At 35.5% G+C, this 14,002-nt stretch overlaps 1 protein-coding gene across 1 annotated transcript in view; it reads right to left on the minus strand.

Annotated features, from left to right (window-relative positions):
- Positions 1-14,002, minus strand: part of bor (ATPase family AAA domain containing bor) — a 232,496-nt gene that overhangs the window by 98,807 nt on the left and 119,687 nt on the right. Inside the window, exon 8 of the mRNA XM_090383719.1 lies at positions 7,102-7,227. Within this exon, the coding sequence (XP_090239845.1) occupies positions 7,102-7,227 (126 nt within the window). The remainder of the gene's footprint in view (positions 1-7,101; positions 7,228-14,002) is intronic.

Raw genomic sequence — 14,002 nt, forward strand, 5'->3', positions numbered from 1 at the left:
ATTATCCATTAATTTTGATATGAATCAAAACTCATTTACAAGTATAAAATGGTTTATACTTTACAATAAAAAATATACTTTCAGATCAAAAAAGGTATAAAAAAATTACAAAACCTAAGCCTAATAAACCGAGTTGCAGTTACCACCACTGAAAAGTACTCTCCCCCCCCACAAAAAAAAAAAAAAAAACTGACACACAACAGAACAACAATCTAGAAATCTACTATACACATATTTTTTAATACTTTTAAAGCTATGAGTAGCAATATAAACCTAACATTGTTCAAAAATAAATAAAAATGATCAGTTGGTTAGGTAGAGGCTTCCAATACATCAATTACAATGGTTATAGTATGTATGTGCTTGTGGTGATATATGTGGTTTACACACACACACACACACACACACACACACACACACACACACACACACACACACACACACACACACACACACACACACACACACACACACACCTCTATGGTGTGTGTGTGTGTGTGTGTGTGTGTGTGTGTGTGTGTGTGTGTGTGTGCGCGCGCAGCGCGCACACGTGTGCACATTTATGGGCTAATTTACATGTTGTGTGAGCTAAAAATCTAAGAATAGTTAATGGTGGAAGACTGAAAAAAAAAAAAAAAAAATTGGGTATGCAGCTTAGTTTGAATTTAATCTGAAGCTTGAGATTTCTCCTCAGGCTATGGCCAAACAGGTGAATAAAATCATGTTTTTATTAACTTCAACATTTTGATGTTAATAATAAAACTGACAAACCAGTAAGTGGCAGTGACTAAAAATATGATTACCATATATTCCAGTGTATAAGTGGATTTTAGAAGCACTAAAAAATCATCTTGAATTTTAAACTGCTGCACTGCACTTTCACAAGGCACCTGACAGGTGTCTCATTAAAATAATTGTTGCATATTAACTATTAATTAATTAAAAAATCTGAATTCACCCCCAGCCTTTCTAAATATAGTCAAACTTTTACTTGAGATGTTTTTAAAGCAAAAAATTGTTTACTTGGAATTGTGAGGTTTATCATATGAGGTTTGAAATTGGTGCATCAGCTGACATGTGGTGAAGATGTCTGCTATAGAAAGTAGTTCCTCTTTGTTTTACATTTAATTGTTGAGCAAAATGCATTTTTCATCTCAACTATTATTATTATTTGTGTAAAATGGTTTTTTGCTTTGATATTATTATTTATCTGTTTATTTCTTTATTGATTTGCAAAAATACATTAATATGTGCAATACATAGGTTTTGAATTTCATGTTCTTAAAATTTTCTGAACTGAAAAATGGGTAATATAAAAGTGTCTGTAGCTGTTTTTTTTTTTAATAACATGTAATAAAACTCAGCACCTTTTAAATATGTAAATTTTTTATTAAAAATTTTAAAAAATCCCACACAGTAAGTACTGCAATCCAATAAGAAAAGAATAAATATTAGTATACCACAAGCAGAATAAAAAAAAAAAAAAACCACCACCAAAAACTTTTTCCAGAAATAAAATACAAAGTTGGGCACATATCAGGCACAGTGTGACTAAGGTCAACATAAACAGAGAGTACAAAATCTTAACACTGAATTAAAGAAAATAATTTAGAGCATTAATCAGTGAATCAATAGGTGGAATGAATTAAAAACATGAATTAATGCCATCATATTTACAATTCATTATATAATCACAACTTCTCAAGAAAAGGTGTGACACAAGTCTAAAATAAGACATTTCATTCTATCTGAATTTTTGGTTCACCATCTGCACTTAGAAGAAAAGCAACACAGTGCTTTAGAGCAACCAGTACTGCAGTTTACACTGGTAATTTTTTTCAATATAAAAACTTCATGACGTTTTGCATTATTAGTGCACTAATTCAAAGTGTCATTTTTGACTTGTGTCACTTTTCTTTAGAAGGTGCGAAACAACCAAAGAATTTATTCATCTTCCTTCATCAAATGAAAAGAGTACATGAAATTCATTAGGAGTTATGTTTTGAGGTTTACTTTACAACTCTGAAAAAATTCAACTTTCTAGATTGTCAATTTCTTATATCAAATGTGCTTCCACATTGAGACATTGCATACAGAAAAATCAACTTGCAGTACAGTACTAAACAGTCAGCAAAGAATAGTTCAGTTAGATAATCAAAGCCTCCCATGTACATATATAGCAGGCACATTATAGTCATAGCAACTTATGTGCCATTAAACCTCCATAACAACAACATATATAGCAGCAACGTTTAATGACGCCAACTCATCAATGCTAATCCAATACAACAAAAAAGCATAATCATTCAAAACTGTGGAATCTTTTTTTGATGACCCTACAAAAGCACTTGGATTATTTCGTCTACTTGTGCATTTTTTGGCCAGATTTTTAAACTTCATTGATATTGCAATGGGCGCAGTACTCACATTTTTTATTTATTTACTTTTTTAATGAAAATTCCAATCATGAGAGGTACTGGAAACCTACAGTACTTAGTACCATGCATGGGCTGAAGGTTAAGAAGATGAAAGAAGATACTTGTTGACTTGAACTTCTGCAAATTGTGATTTTCAGGAAATATATATGAAGGAAGGTTGTTCCAGAAAACGAAAGATGAATGAATAAATGGAAACAAAAAAGTTGGTTCCGTGAGTTTGAAGTTGGACAGTAAAAGGATTTTGATTGGCTGTGGCACATATTCGGACTGCTTTGGAAGAGAGAGCGGGAATTATAGAAGCCAATTTAGATGAACAGTGCCCAGAACATTGCATTTTCTACAGATACTTTCATTCTGAAAGTATCTGTAGAAAATGCATGCAGTAGAAACAGAACATCTATGACACAGAGTGGAGAGACTTTGTTAGAGATGAGTCATTAATTAACCTAACCACCCTCTTTTGAATGGAATCTAGAAGCCTGAGAGAGATTTTGGGTCACTGTCCCACATGTGGGAACAATGCTCCATGGTAGGGCGGATTTGTGATTTGTACAGAGTGAACAGCTGTTTGGAAGAAAAGTAACGCCAAGAGAAAAAAGAGAAAACCAAGTTTTTTAGATGCAGAGGAAGCAATATTTGTAATGTGCTTGTGCCAAGAGAGATTAGAAGTCAGGGTAATCCCCAATAGAGATGTTCCAGCCCAGAAATCAGAGTGTCATCGAAGATAAACATAGGAGCAGAAGAATCCTTTTTGCAAGATATAAGACAGGAGTGAGTTTCAGAAGGATTGAAATCAACTAAATTATCTTTGCCCCACTGGAGAATTACCCAGAGATCAGCATTTAAGGAAATGGTAGTGGATATTTGAGAAGTTGAAGCTGTTTGTGCAGGGCAAGGTTTCTCAAACCGGAAAGTGGAATGCAATGTGCTATCATCAGAAAAACTATGGATTGGATTTTTGGTAAATGGAAGGAGGTCATTAAAATACGAGAGGAAAAGAGTGGGAGAAAGAACTGAACCTGGGGGAACACCTGCATCAGTGGAGAAGTTGGAAGACAGAGCCATCTACCATCACCCGCATTGAGCAGTCAGAGAGAAAACTGGATGCCCAATTACAAAAAACAGTTGTCAAACCATAAGGTGGAAGCTTATTCAGAAGACATTTATGCCAAACACAATCAAAAGCCTTTGAAATGGAAAGAGCAACTGCTTGAGTTTCACCAAACTTTTCCATTGAATTTGTCCATAGATTCATAGACAAGCAACATTATAGATTTTTTTCATTACTTTAGAAAGAGTAAAAATAAGTTCAATGGGATGATAAATAGATGGGAGGGATGTCACCCTTTTTAGGATCTGGCTGGATATAAGCAAATTTCCAAGAATGGAAAACACCTGTAGAATAATAAAGTCAAAAAAGGCAACGCAGAACAGGAGTCAGCTTTCGTGACACTTTTATGGCATCAAAACTGTTCAAAATTCTTTTGACATCCTTTTGATGAAAGACCACAGGAGACATTGAATGGAGTGTACTGGGAATGGTAGGAGATGGTTTACCAAGGTCATCAATACATGAGTTAGAAAAAAAGTAGGATGATAGCATGTCAGTTTTATCTTTGGCCGAAGCAGCAATAGAACCATCCGGTTTTGACAGAGGTGAGAACAGAGATGGCAAAGTTGCAGCCAACAGTTTTGGCAAGAGACCAAAATGCTTGACTACCATTTGGACAGAAAGCAAGTTTCCTACTCTTTGCCTGTCTGAAATCTAGTTTAGGCTGATTAATTAATGCTTCATAATTGTTGCACACTTTGGTGTAGGCAAAAAATGAACCTAAAGATTTGGATAAAAGCCAATTGTGATATGCAATATTCTCATCTATTGTGAGTGCTAAGACCATCTAAATGGACAATATTCTCTGCAGCTAAAAATTTGATGGCCATATAACATAAATGGTTACACCATTCCAAGTGCTTCTATGCACGCACACGTACATACACACATGCAAAATCATTCAAGATTATGCAGTTTAGATTCAAGTAAAAACAATGTAATTCTCTGGTATATCATGAGATCAATACCAGTAAGAAGATAAGTAAATAGAAACTCTCTTAACTTTTACAAAATCAGGTTTCTACCAGAATTTAAAATATTCACAGAGTGCAAAATATTCATATTTTTTAAGCATTCTGCTTAAAAAAATTTGAATATTCCCATTTGGTTTCGGAATATTATACTGGAATTTTACTAGTAAAAACAAAATTAATTATTTTATTACATTAAGAAATGGACCCTGGGCCACAACTTGAATACTGCATAGACACCCTATTTCAGGAATGATAAGAACCTGTTGGAAAGGGTAGAGAGAACAGTGACAAGACTGGTTAAGGGCATAAAGGCTTATTCCTATCAGGAGAGAGAGAGAGAGAGAGACACTTCAATTTCTTAATTTACAGATGGAAACAAGGCATCTTCAAGGGGATTAGAGAGGTGTTTAAGGCAAAGGTCGAGCGAACTAAATGCAGAGGGTATCTTTTTATTTATTCACATAGTATTTACAGGGGAACATGAATTAAAACTAGGTAAAGATAATTAAGGAATGTATGCCCAGAGATTGCTGGAATAAAATACCAGCTACTCTTGTGGAGGTTGGAAGTTTATCTAAATTTAAAGAGGGAATGGGCAAAATATACTTGAAATAAATAAGCAAATGAAGTAAAAGAAGGTAACATTGATTATACTCAATTTTTTTTTTTGGCTGATACTATGTAAGTTTGCTTATTTAGATGATTCTACGAAAATTTTTATTTTTTATTTCTCAGAGCAAACTAAACTAAACTAAAATTACAATTAATTAGCTTTCGGCTGAGTGGACAGCCTTCTTCAGATAGAAAAATACTTTGAATGGCAGTTGGAATAGAGATGTGCACTGCCAGGATGGTGCGTGAGGCATGTGGCTAATTGTTTGAGGTTGATGTTTGTGGCTGTGACGTACGGTGGTGACGTGGCCAGCGTTTGTCTATGGACAGAATTACTGCTTCTGTGATGGAAATTCTGGCCATAGACAAACGCTGGCCACGTCACCACCATACGTCACACCCACAAACATCGACCTCAAACAATTAGCCACATGCCTCACACACCATCCTGGCAGTGCACATCTCTATTCCAACTGCCATTCAAAGTATTTTTCTATCTGAAGAAGGCTGTCCACTCAGCCGAAAGCTAATTAATTGTAATTTTAGTTTAGCATTAGCATTAGTAGAGGCATTTGATGCAAGAAAGCAAGCTTATGCAGCATCAGCCAAAAAAAAAAACCCACTTCCACTTCACCCCTCTGTTCGTTCAAAATACCTGTCCAGCTGAGCCTTAAACTTATTTAGGCTCCACCACAAGGGATGGAAGTCTGTTCCACCAACCAACCACCCGCTGGCTAAAGGCAAATTTCCGCACGTCTATCCTACATCTGTCTTTCCTCAATTTGAATTTATGCCCTCTCAGGTGATTTTTCTGAGCTAGAGGAAGAATCCCATCAGCATTGAGCATGCTTAAACCATTCAAGGCTTTATACACCTCTATCAGATCACCTCGCTGGTGCCTAGTCTCCAGACACTGTAATTTGCAAAACTTAAGCCTTTCTTCGTAAGAGCACCCCTTTGTTCCATTCACTAATCTTGTTGCCCTTCTCTGTACTCGTTCCAACAGCTCTACATCCTTCTTGAAATGAGGCCTCCAGACCTGTATACAGTACTCTAGGTGTGGCCTGACCATTGCCTTATACAATGGAATAATCACCTCCTTATCCCTGCTGGAAAAATTCCTGTATATCATTGACAATACTCCATGAGCTACTCTTGCAGCCTGTCTGCACTGCTCAGAGAACTTCATATCTGCCTGCACAACCACCCCCAAGTCCCTTTCATTCTCTACCACTGTCAGTGTAGTACCACAGAGTTGATACGTTGCTCTGGGGTTGCTGTTTCCCATGTGTAGTACTTTACATTTGTCAATGTTAAACTTCATTTGCCACCTCTCAGCCCATCTGCTCAACCTTTCCAGATCCTGTTGCAGCAGCATAGTGTCAGTAGTGTCCTTGACAACCCTGCCAACCTTTGTATTGTCTGCAAACTTGGACATTAAGCCCGATATACCATCATCAATATCATTTATAAATACAGAAAACAATAATGGACCCAACACTGAGCCCTGAGGGACTCCACTAATAACATCAGTCCACGATGAGCAGTGTCCATTGATTACCACTCTCTGTCTTCTCCCCCTCAACCACCCCTTTATCCATAGCAGCAATTTGCCTCCAATGTCACACTGCTCCAATTTGTGTAGCAGTCTTCCATGTGCAACAGTATCAAAAGCCTTTCTAAGGTTTAGTTTGCTCTGAGAAATAAAAATAAAAATTTTCGTAGTATGAATCCAGAGCACGTAGGCCTCTTTCATTAGATGATTCTGCCAATACTGACACAGATTTCTGTATTCTCTATTATTTTTGTTTTAAATGGAAATAACATCAGCAGACTACTTTTAGGAAAACCTATAGGATTATCAAATATGCAAAACAAAAAAGTGGCATAAGGAAGGAAAATATGAACAAACAGAAATCAGTAAAAGTAAATTGCAGCAGATGTCCCATGATCCTCATTTACCTACCTTTGCAAAAAGGGTCTTGCCAGTTCCTGGAGGTCCATGAAGAAGAACATACCTATAAACACCTCTATTTGTTTTTGTGTTCTTGGTTGCAATAGCAATATCACGTAATCTCTCTTCTAATGAGGGCTGTGAATAAAAAAAAAAGTAAATATATATACTTATAGAAGTATATATAGAAGTAAAATTAAATAATATATAATATTAAATCTTGAATGCTTTGAAACATATATTCTGCTCTAAAATAAATTTTACTATTTTTAATTAATTTACTGAAATTAACTATTTTTTCTTTTACCATCTGATAATCAGCTGCGTTTGTATTTATTCACTTGCACACACCACAAAGTTCTTGAATCATTCATCATAAATAGACCAACAATGGCAATTAATGCAAATTAATCCAACCTCTAAAAAATAATAATAGAACAAATTACAAATTTGCAATAGTTTTCAAAAAATGAGCTAAATTAATAGCATGTCCATATATTATATGTGATTTACACTTACATAAAACAGATTTTTGTGAAAGTATTAAATAAAATACAGTGGCAACTCCTAAAGTTGGCATTATATTATAGCCAAATATTTTCCATTGGATTGAGTTCCAGTGACATAGCAGCCACTTTAGAAACAATTTTATGATTTTTAAACCAATTTTTTTTTTTTTCCTTCTTTTTTTGCTTTGTTACGTAGCACATCTTGTTGAAATAGCCAATTTCCAGGCTTTGTGACAATACAAGATGCAGAATGTTGTTAATGATGTAAACACAGCTGTGTTGGGATTTAGGCAGCCTTTTGTGAAATGCAACTGGACCATCCTCTATGAAGTATCTCCATGCAGTGATGTTTCTTTTTCTACATCTAAGATGTACAAGGCAGCTCACAAGCAATAAATGTTTTTTCAGTGTTGACCCTGGGTTGCTCAACTGCCAAAATTATTTTCACTTTCTTTTGCAATATTTTGTATTAATGTCTCTATAGTGTCAAACAATGCCAACTAAATTAACAATTGACTACTTAACTTGGCTTTTACAAAATTTTAGCTAAGTAATGACTTTGAAACATTTTTCATAACAAACCAGTTTTATACCAATGACTACACTGAGAGAAAATATTACTGTTAATTTCCACAATTATAAGTGCTATCTATATAGATAGATCATAGAATGTAATTTCATAATCACAGTCACTTGAAAGTTTATAAAATTTCTCAAGATTCTGATATTTCTATATTTCTATTGGTTCTTGAGAATACTTACAGTTTTTGAGAATTTCAGCATATCATTTTATTCAGAACATTTTCTGTTGGGATTTAGGCAACCTTTTGTGAAATTGGGGAAACCAATATCACAGGTGGGGATAGAATTAGGAGGCTATGCTCAGAAAAAGAGAGAAAAATTAAAACGCGGCCAATTTATCTAGTTCGGCAGTTCACTACAAAAATTATGGTGCGAAGGCACTAACCCATTCACTAGTAAATCTTACACATAGTGTCATGCTTTATGGAAAATAATCACCTTAGTTTATAATATTGCACACCATCAGGCATCTCTCATATTGTGGAGTTAAACTTCATAACTGGATTGTCACGATTGCAAAATCAGGGTACCTACCCAACGAGGAGAGGCCAACAAGCCTTGAAATGGTGTCATCTGGGTGGTGGTGGTATCCACCAAGAATAAGTAACATTAGTCTTCTCCATTGGTGAAGCGTTACTTATTCGAGGTAGTGCAACACCATGGCAACCCATTGTGAAGGCATTCACAATATGAGATACAATTAAAACAATGCCGATTTATCTACTTTGGTAGTTCGCTACGAACAAAATATGGTGCAATGGCACTAACCATTCACTAAGTTTTAATGTAAGACTGGTGCACTCCTTACATCAGGAAAAAAGAAAATAATCATCAGCTGGGCTAGGACTGTCTACTAGATTGACCCTTGGAATGAATGCAACAGGCTGTACAAGTGATGAACTTGAGACACACCCAAGGGAACTCCCTGTGGCTATTCTCATCTGAGTCACAATATCCTGTGATAAAGCATTCAAAGTGAATCTTATGGCAAGCTTTATTTAGGTGAGAAATAAACCTAAGAAATAATACAGATATTTTACAAAAGATTACATCAACTAAATTAACAAACTATTACAAAATTAATCAAATATAAAAAAAATTTACCTACTACTGAATTTAAGAATTTAAACTTGTAAGGTACCAAAAAGAATTTAATTTTACATAGCTTTACAGAAAGGTAAAGCTATGTAAAATTAAAAATTCTTTTTTGGGTTATAAAAATTACAGAAAATAACAAATACTAAAATTAAATTTACAAAATTATATAAATTAAATTTAAAAGATATTAAAGAATTAAGCAAAAATAAATAAAGTCAATGCACTAAACCTGTTAATTAGAACTTTTTCTAATCCGCCAGAACATGGAACTAACTGAGAATATAAATTGTCCATAATAACTAATATCTCCCTTTTATCAAATAGTAAGTTATCTATGTTTAATCATCTTTTTTTTCTAAATTTCATGATTGAGAAACATCTGATATTTCTATTACTACTATTCAAATGTTTATAGAATAGTTTTAATGGATTCTTTTAGACAAATTATTACTCTTTTTAGCTTACAAACATCTATAATTCTCTGTGAGATATTTTCATCAAACAAACATGCAAAACAGTCTTCAAACACTTTTGTATTTAGCATAGAACTGAAGCAATAAAATAAAAATAGTGTTTTCTTCCCCCCTGTATGTATGAAAGATGTTTTATGTGAAAACATCTTAGACGAAAATGTGATATGGAAATTATGCTAATTACGTCATTTAGGAAGTGACATAATTAGCATCATTTCCGTTTCACATTTTTGTGACAAATCAATGTTAGTGACCGCATTAGCATCATTTAGGAAGTGACATCAATTGCATCATTTCCATCTGAAATTTTTTGGTTTTGCTTCAGTCTGAAAATATAGTAGGTGTTAAAGATGTTTTCACTTCATTAGCATCATTTAGGAAGTGACATCGTTTGCATCATTTCCGCCTGACATTTTTGTTACCAATTGGATTTGCTTCAGTCCGAAAATGTAGTAGGTGCAGCCAAAGATGTTTTCACATCAAAAACAAATATATATGAAGAATGGGGGATCCTCAATATCCTCACTAAGGAAAGAAGATAAAAGAATGAAGCCTTGAGAGAAATTATGTACTCAGTACTGCTACAATTATCATTACAAAGTTTGAGCAATGAAATACCTTAGAAAAATTAAACTCCTAATTGCAGAATTCAGGAAATTCTTTTTAAAATGCATACAGTTCCAAGCCTAAGTTTTTCTTTAAAGATCAATAATTGTGTTCGCTAAGTTTCAGCCAAAATAAACATCTGTTTATTCCAAAAGCCCATGTCTGAAATCCCCACCTGTAATATTTGGGAAACCAATATCACAGGTGGGGATAGAAGTAGGAGGCTACACCCAGAAGAAGAGAGAAATCCCATAATGGTTGGGCTGTTTGAGACTCAGTCAGAGCTGACAGCACCACCTCAGTAAAAGCTGAAATCAGCAATGTATAAGATGGCATATGCTCAGAACAAATAATGGAACCTACAGAATAGATAACAATGCCCTCTAGAATGGGGGACCTTATACACTTCCCCCTCTAGAGAGGGGGAAGTGTATAAGTTGTGTTGAATACTCAAAACAAGGTAGAAATGTGAAGAGTGTGGTGAGTGTGACAGGTGCCTTTTTATGAGGACTTCAATCTTCCCCTTACAGACTGGGCAATTGGGAAGAAAAGTCACCATGGAGATTGAAATTTTTAAATCAAGATGCCTGCTATCTATATCAGCATGTTAGGAGAAATACTAGGGGCAAGAACTTTCTTCACTTCATTATCACCCACGATCCTGAGAGTAACATAGGGCTGATAGTGTAGAAACTCTCTAAGAGGAGGGTATTTAAACTTTTAATCCCTTGAACTGCTGACATTCTAGTGAATGTATGTCATATGAGTGGGCTTTAAGTTACCAGCTTTTCAATATGGTGAAGGTGAAGCTGGTGATTTTGCTTAATCTGAAACTGAAATGGAACTATATAACACTTATGTTTACTGTCTCTGGTCTTTCTGAGGACCATGTTTACTACTGAATATTAAGCGGGGTGGGAAGCAACAATAAATAGATAAAGACAATGGCCATTTTGGAGAATGTGTGACCAGAAAACTCTCATGTTGGTAGAAGAGGACCCTGATGTGCCCAAAAGTAACAAACCCTCCTGTCCAAATAGAGTAAATTGCAGGTGTGAAACTGACCAGCCTTGAAGCATCAGAAGCAAGCCATGACTGTCAAAAACCATCTTGATCTCTCTAAAATTCTTTCATAATGTAAATTTCCATAGTCACTAAAAACTGTATGTGAATAGATAATGCACACTGTTTACTGCTTGTGTTGTCTTGGTGGCTTATGGTTACCCTCACATTAAATGAGTTTCTCAGTGTTGAAGCAATACTCTGTTGATCCAGCCATGCTTGTTTTGTTATTGTTTGTTATTTGGTTTTTAGGAGCATTAGCGACTTAGGCCATATTGCTCCGGGGATATGCGGTGGTCATTCCTGACCTTTCAGCATTCTCTGTATTTGGTGGTCACAGGCTCAAACCCCGGTCTAATCAAGAAGTGTGTGCTACGCACTGCTGCTCCTGCCCACCTGGCTATGGAGGCACCTTCCAGCCATGCATGTTGTGTGGTATTGTGTTTAGTTTGGTGTTAATGTATTGTATGACTGGCAATTTATCAGCTGGAGAGACAAGACCTAGAGAGCTGCTTCCTGATTCCCACCAACCCCCTAGTCACAAATAGAAGCTCTTCCTGAGTTCAAACCCAGTCCAACTTGGGTATGGAAGAAGTCCAATGGTTGGTGAAAGAAATGTGAGAAAGGATAATCTAAGAGAGAGAGAGAAAAGGGTGAACCAATAATACAGGTGGGGATATAAATAAGAGGCTACACCTGGAAGAAGAGTGATCTCATAGTGGCTGGGCTGTGTGAGCCTTAATCAGAATTGACAGTGCTGCCTCAGTAAAAGCTGAGGTCAGTAATGTATGAAAACTAAATCCCACTATGGCCAAGCAGGGGTTCAACCAAAGTCGGCATCTCCCCAAGGGAACCTGAGGTCAGCAAAACAAGTACCAAACATAGCATCCTACATCAGACTCAGGAGAATCTTTTCTTTTACATATATCTAATCCACTTGTCACTTATGTAATGGTATCTGTTGTGTTGTTCATGGCAAGACATAACAGAAACCATTACATGAAACATGTGTATCATGTAATAAGATGTACTAATGATCATTCTTATCTGGATTAATCTTATCTCTACAGCTATAATTCAGAAGAATGAATAATTCCTTGAAAAGGACACAAATTCCTTGAAAAGGAATTTTTTATGTGAAAAAAAAAATGTTTAATTATTTTTTGAGGCAAAATAAAGCTTTTTTGTGTATGTGTGAAATAATTTGTCTGTGATATGAAATACTAAAATTAGGTTTTTACATGGATAAAAACAAGATACAATTAATGTTCTGGCAGTAAAAATAAAGAAAAACAGTGGAAAAATAAGAATATAAAGACTTCTGAATGGGCTGTAAAATTAAATTAATCATATTAAATTCCACTCAACAGTATTTCATTTTTGAGGATAATAATCCTAAAAAAGAGCGATGTGAAAAAATATACTAAACAGTAATATGGAGCATAATAAAATTTGCAATTCTAACAAGCAGCTATCTGACATATAAAGAGAGATCAACAATATAATTACTGGGCAGTTCAAATGTTTCCCATCAAGGAGATATTAACTGTCCTGAGATCCCTCAATTTCCTGGGAAGACATTTGGGGCCTCAAAACGGAATACATGAAACTTCCAAATTCTTAACTGTCTAGCTGATACCTTGGCATATTTGATAAATCAAAAATAGCAAAACTTATGAATTTAAACATTTATTAGAATTGTATAGGTGTTAATTTTAGTATTTCTCCAATATAATATTCAAATTCTATCATTAATTATTTTTAAATGGAAAAATTCAGAAGTAAAAAATATTAGCATTAGCATTAGCATTAGTAGAGACATTTGATGCAAGAAAGCAAGCTTATGCAGCATCAGCCAATAAAAAAAAAAAAAAAAAAAAAAAGTAACATAAATAAATAAAAATAACCACTTCCACTTCACCCCTCTGTTCGTTCGAAATACCTGTCCAGCTGAGCCTTAAACTTATTTAGGCTATCAACTTCCACGACAAGGGATGGAAGTCTGTTCCACCCACCAACCACCCGCTGGCTAAAGGCAAATTTCCGCACATCTATCCTACATCTGTCTTTCCTCAATTTGAATTTATGCCCTCTCAGGTGATTTTTCTGAGCTAGAGGAAGAATCCCATCAGCATTGAGCATGCTCAAACCATTCAAGGCTTTGTACACCTCTATCAGATCACCCCGCTGGTGCCTAGTTTCCAGACACTGTAATTTGCAAAACTTAAGCCTTTCTTCGTAAGAGAACCCCTTTGTCCCATTCACCAATCTAGTTGCCCTTCTCTGTACTCGTTCCAGCAGCTCTACATCCTTCCTGAAATGAGGCCTCCAGGCCTGTATACAGTACTCTAGGTGTGGCCTGACCATTGCCTTATACAAGGGAATAATCACCTCCTTATCCCTGCTAGAAAAATTCCTATATATCATTGACAATACACCATGAGCTACTCTTGCAGCTCGTCTGCACTGCTCAGAGAACTTCATATCTGCCTGCACCACCACCCCCAGGTCCCTTTCATTCTCTACCACTGTCAGTGTAGTACCACAGAGTTGATACATTGCTCTGGGGTTGCTGTTTCCCAT

The sequence above is a fragment of the Mastigoproctus giganteus genome, chromosome 10 (genome assembly GCF_048544385.1).
Source record: "Mastigoproctus giganteus isolate SK-2022 chromosome 10, ASM4854438v1, whole genome shotgun sequence".
Taxonomy (NCBI): Eukaryota; Metazoa; Arthropoda; class Arachnida; order Uropygi; family Thelyphonidae; genus Mastigoproctus; species Mastigoproctus giganteus.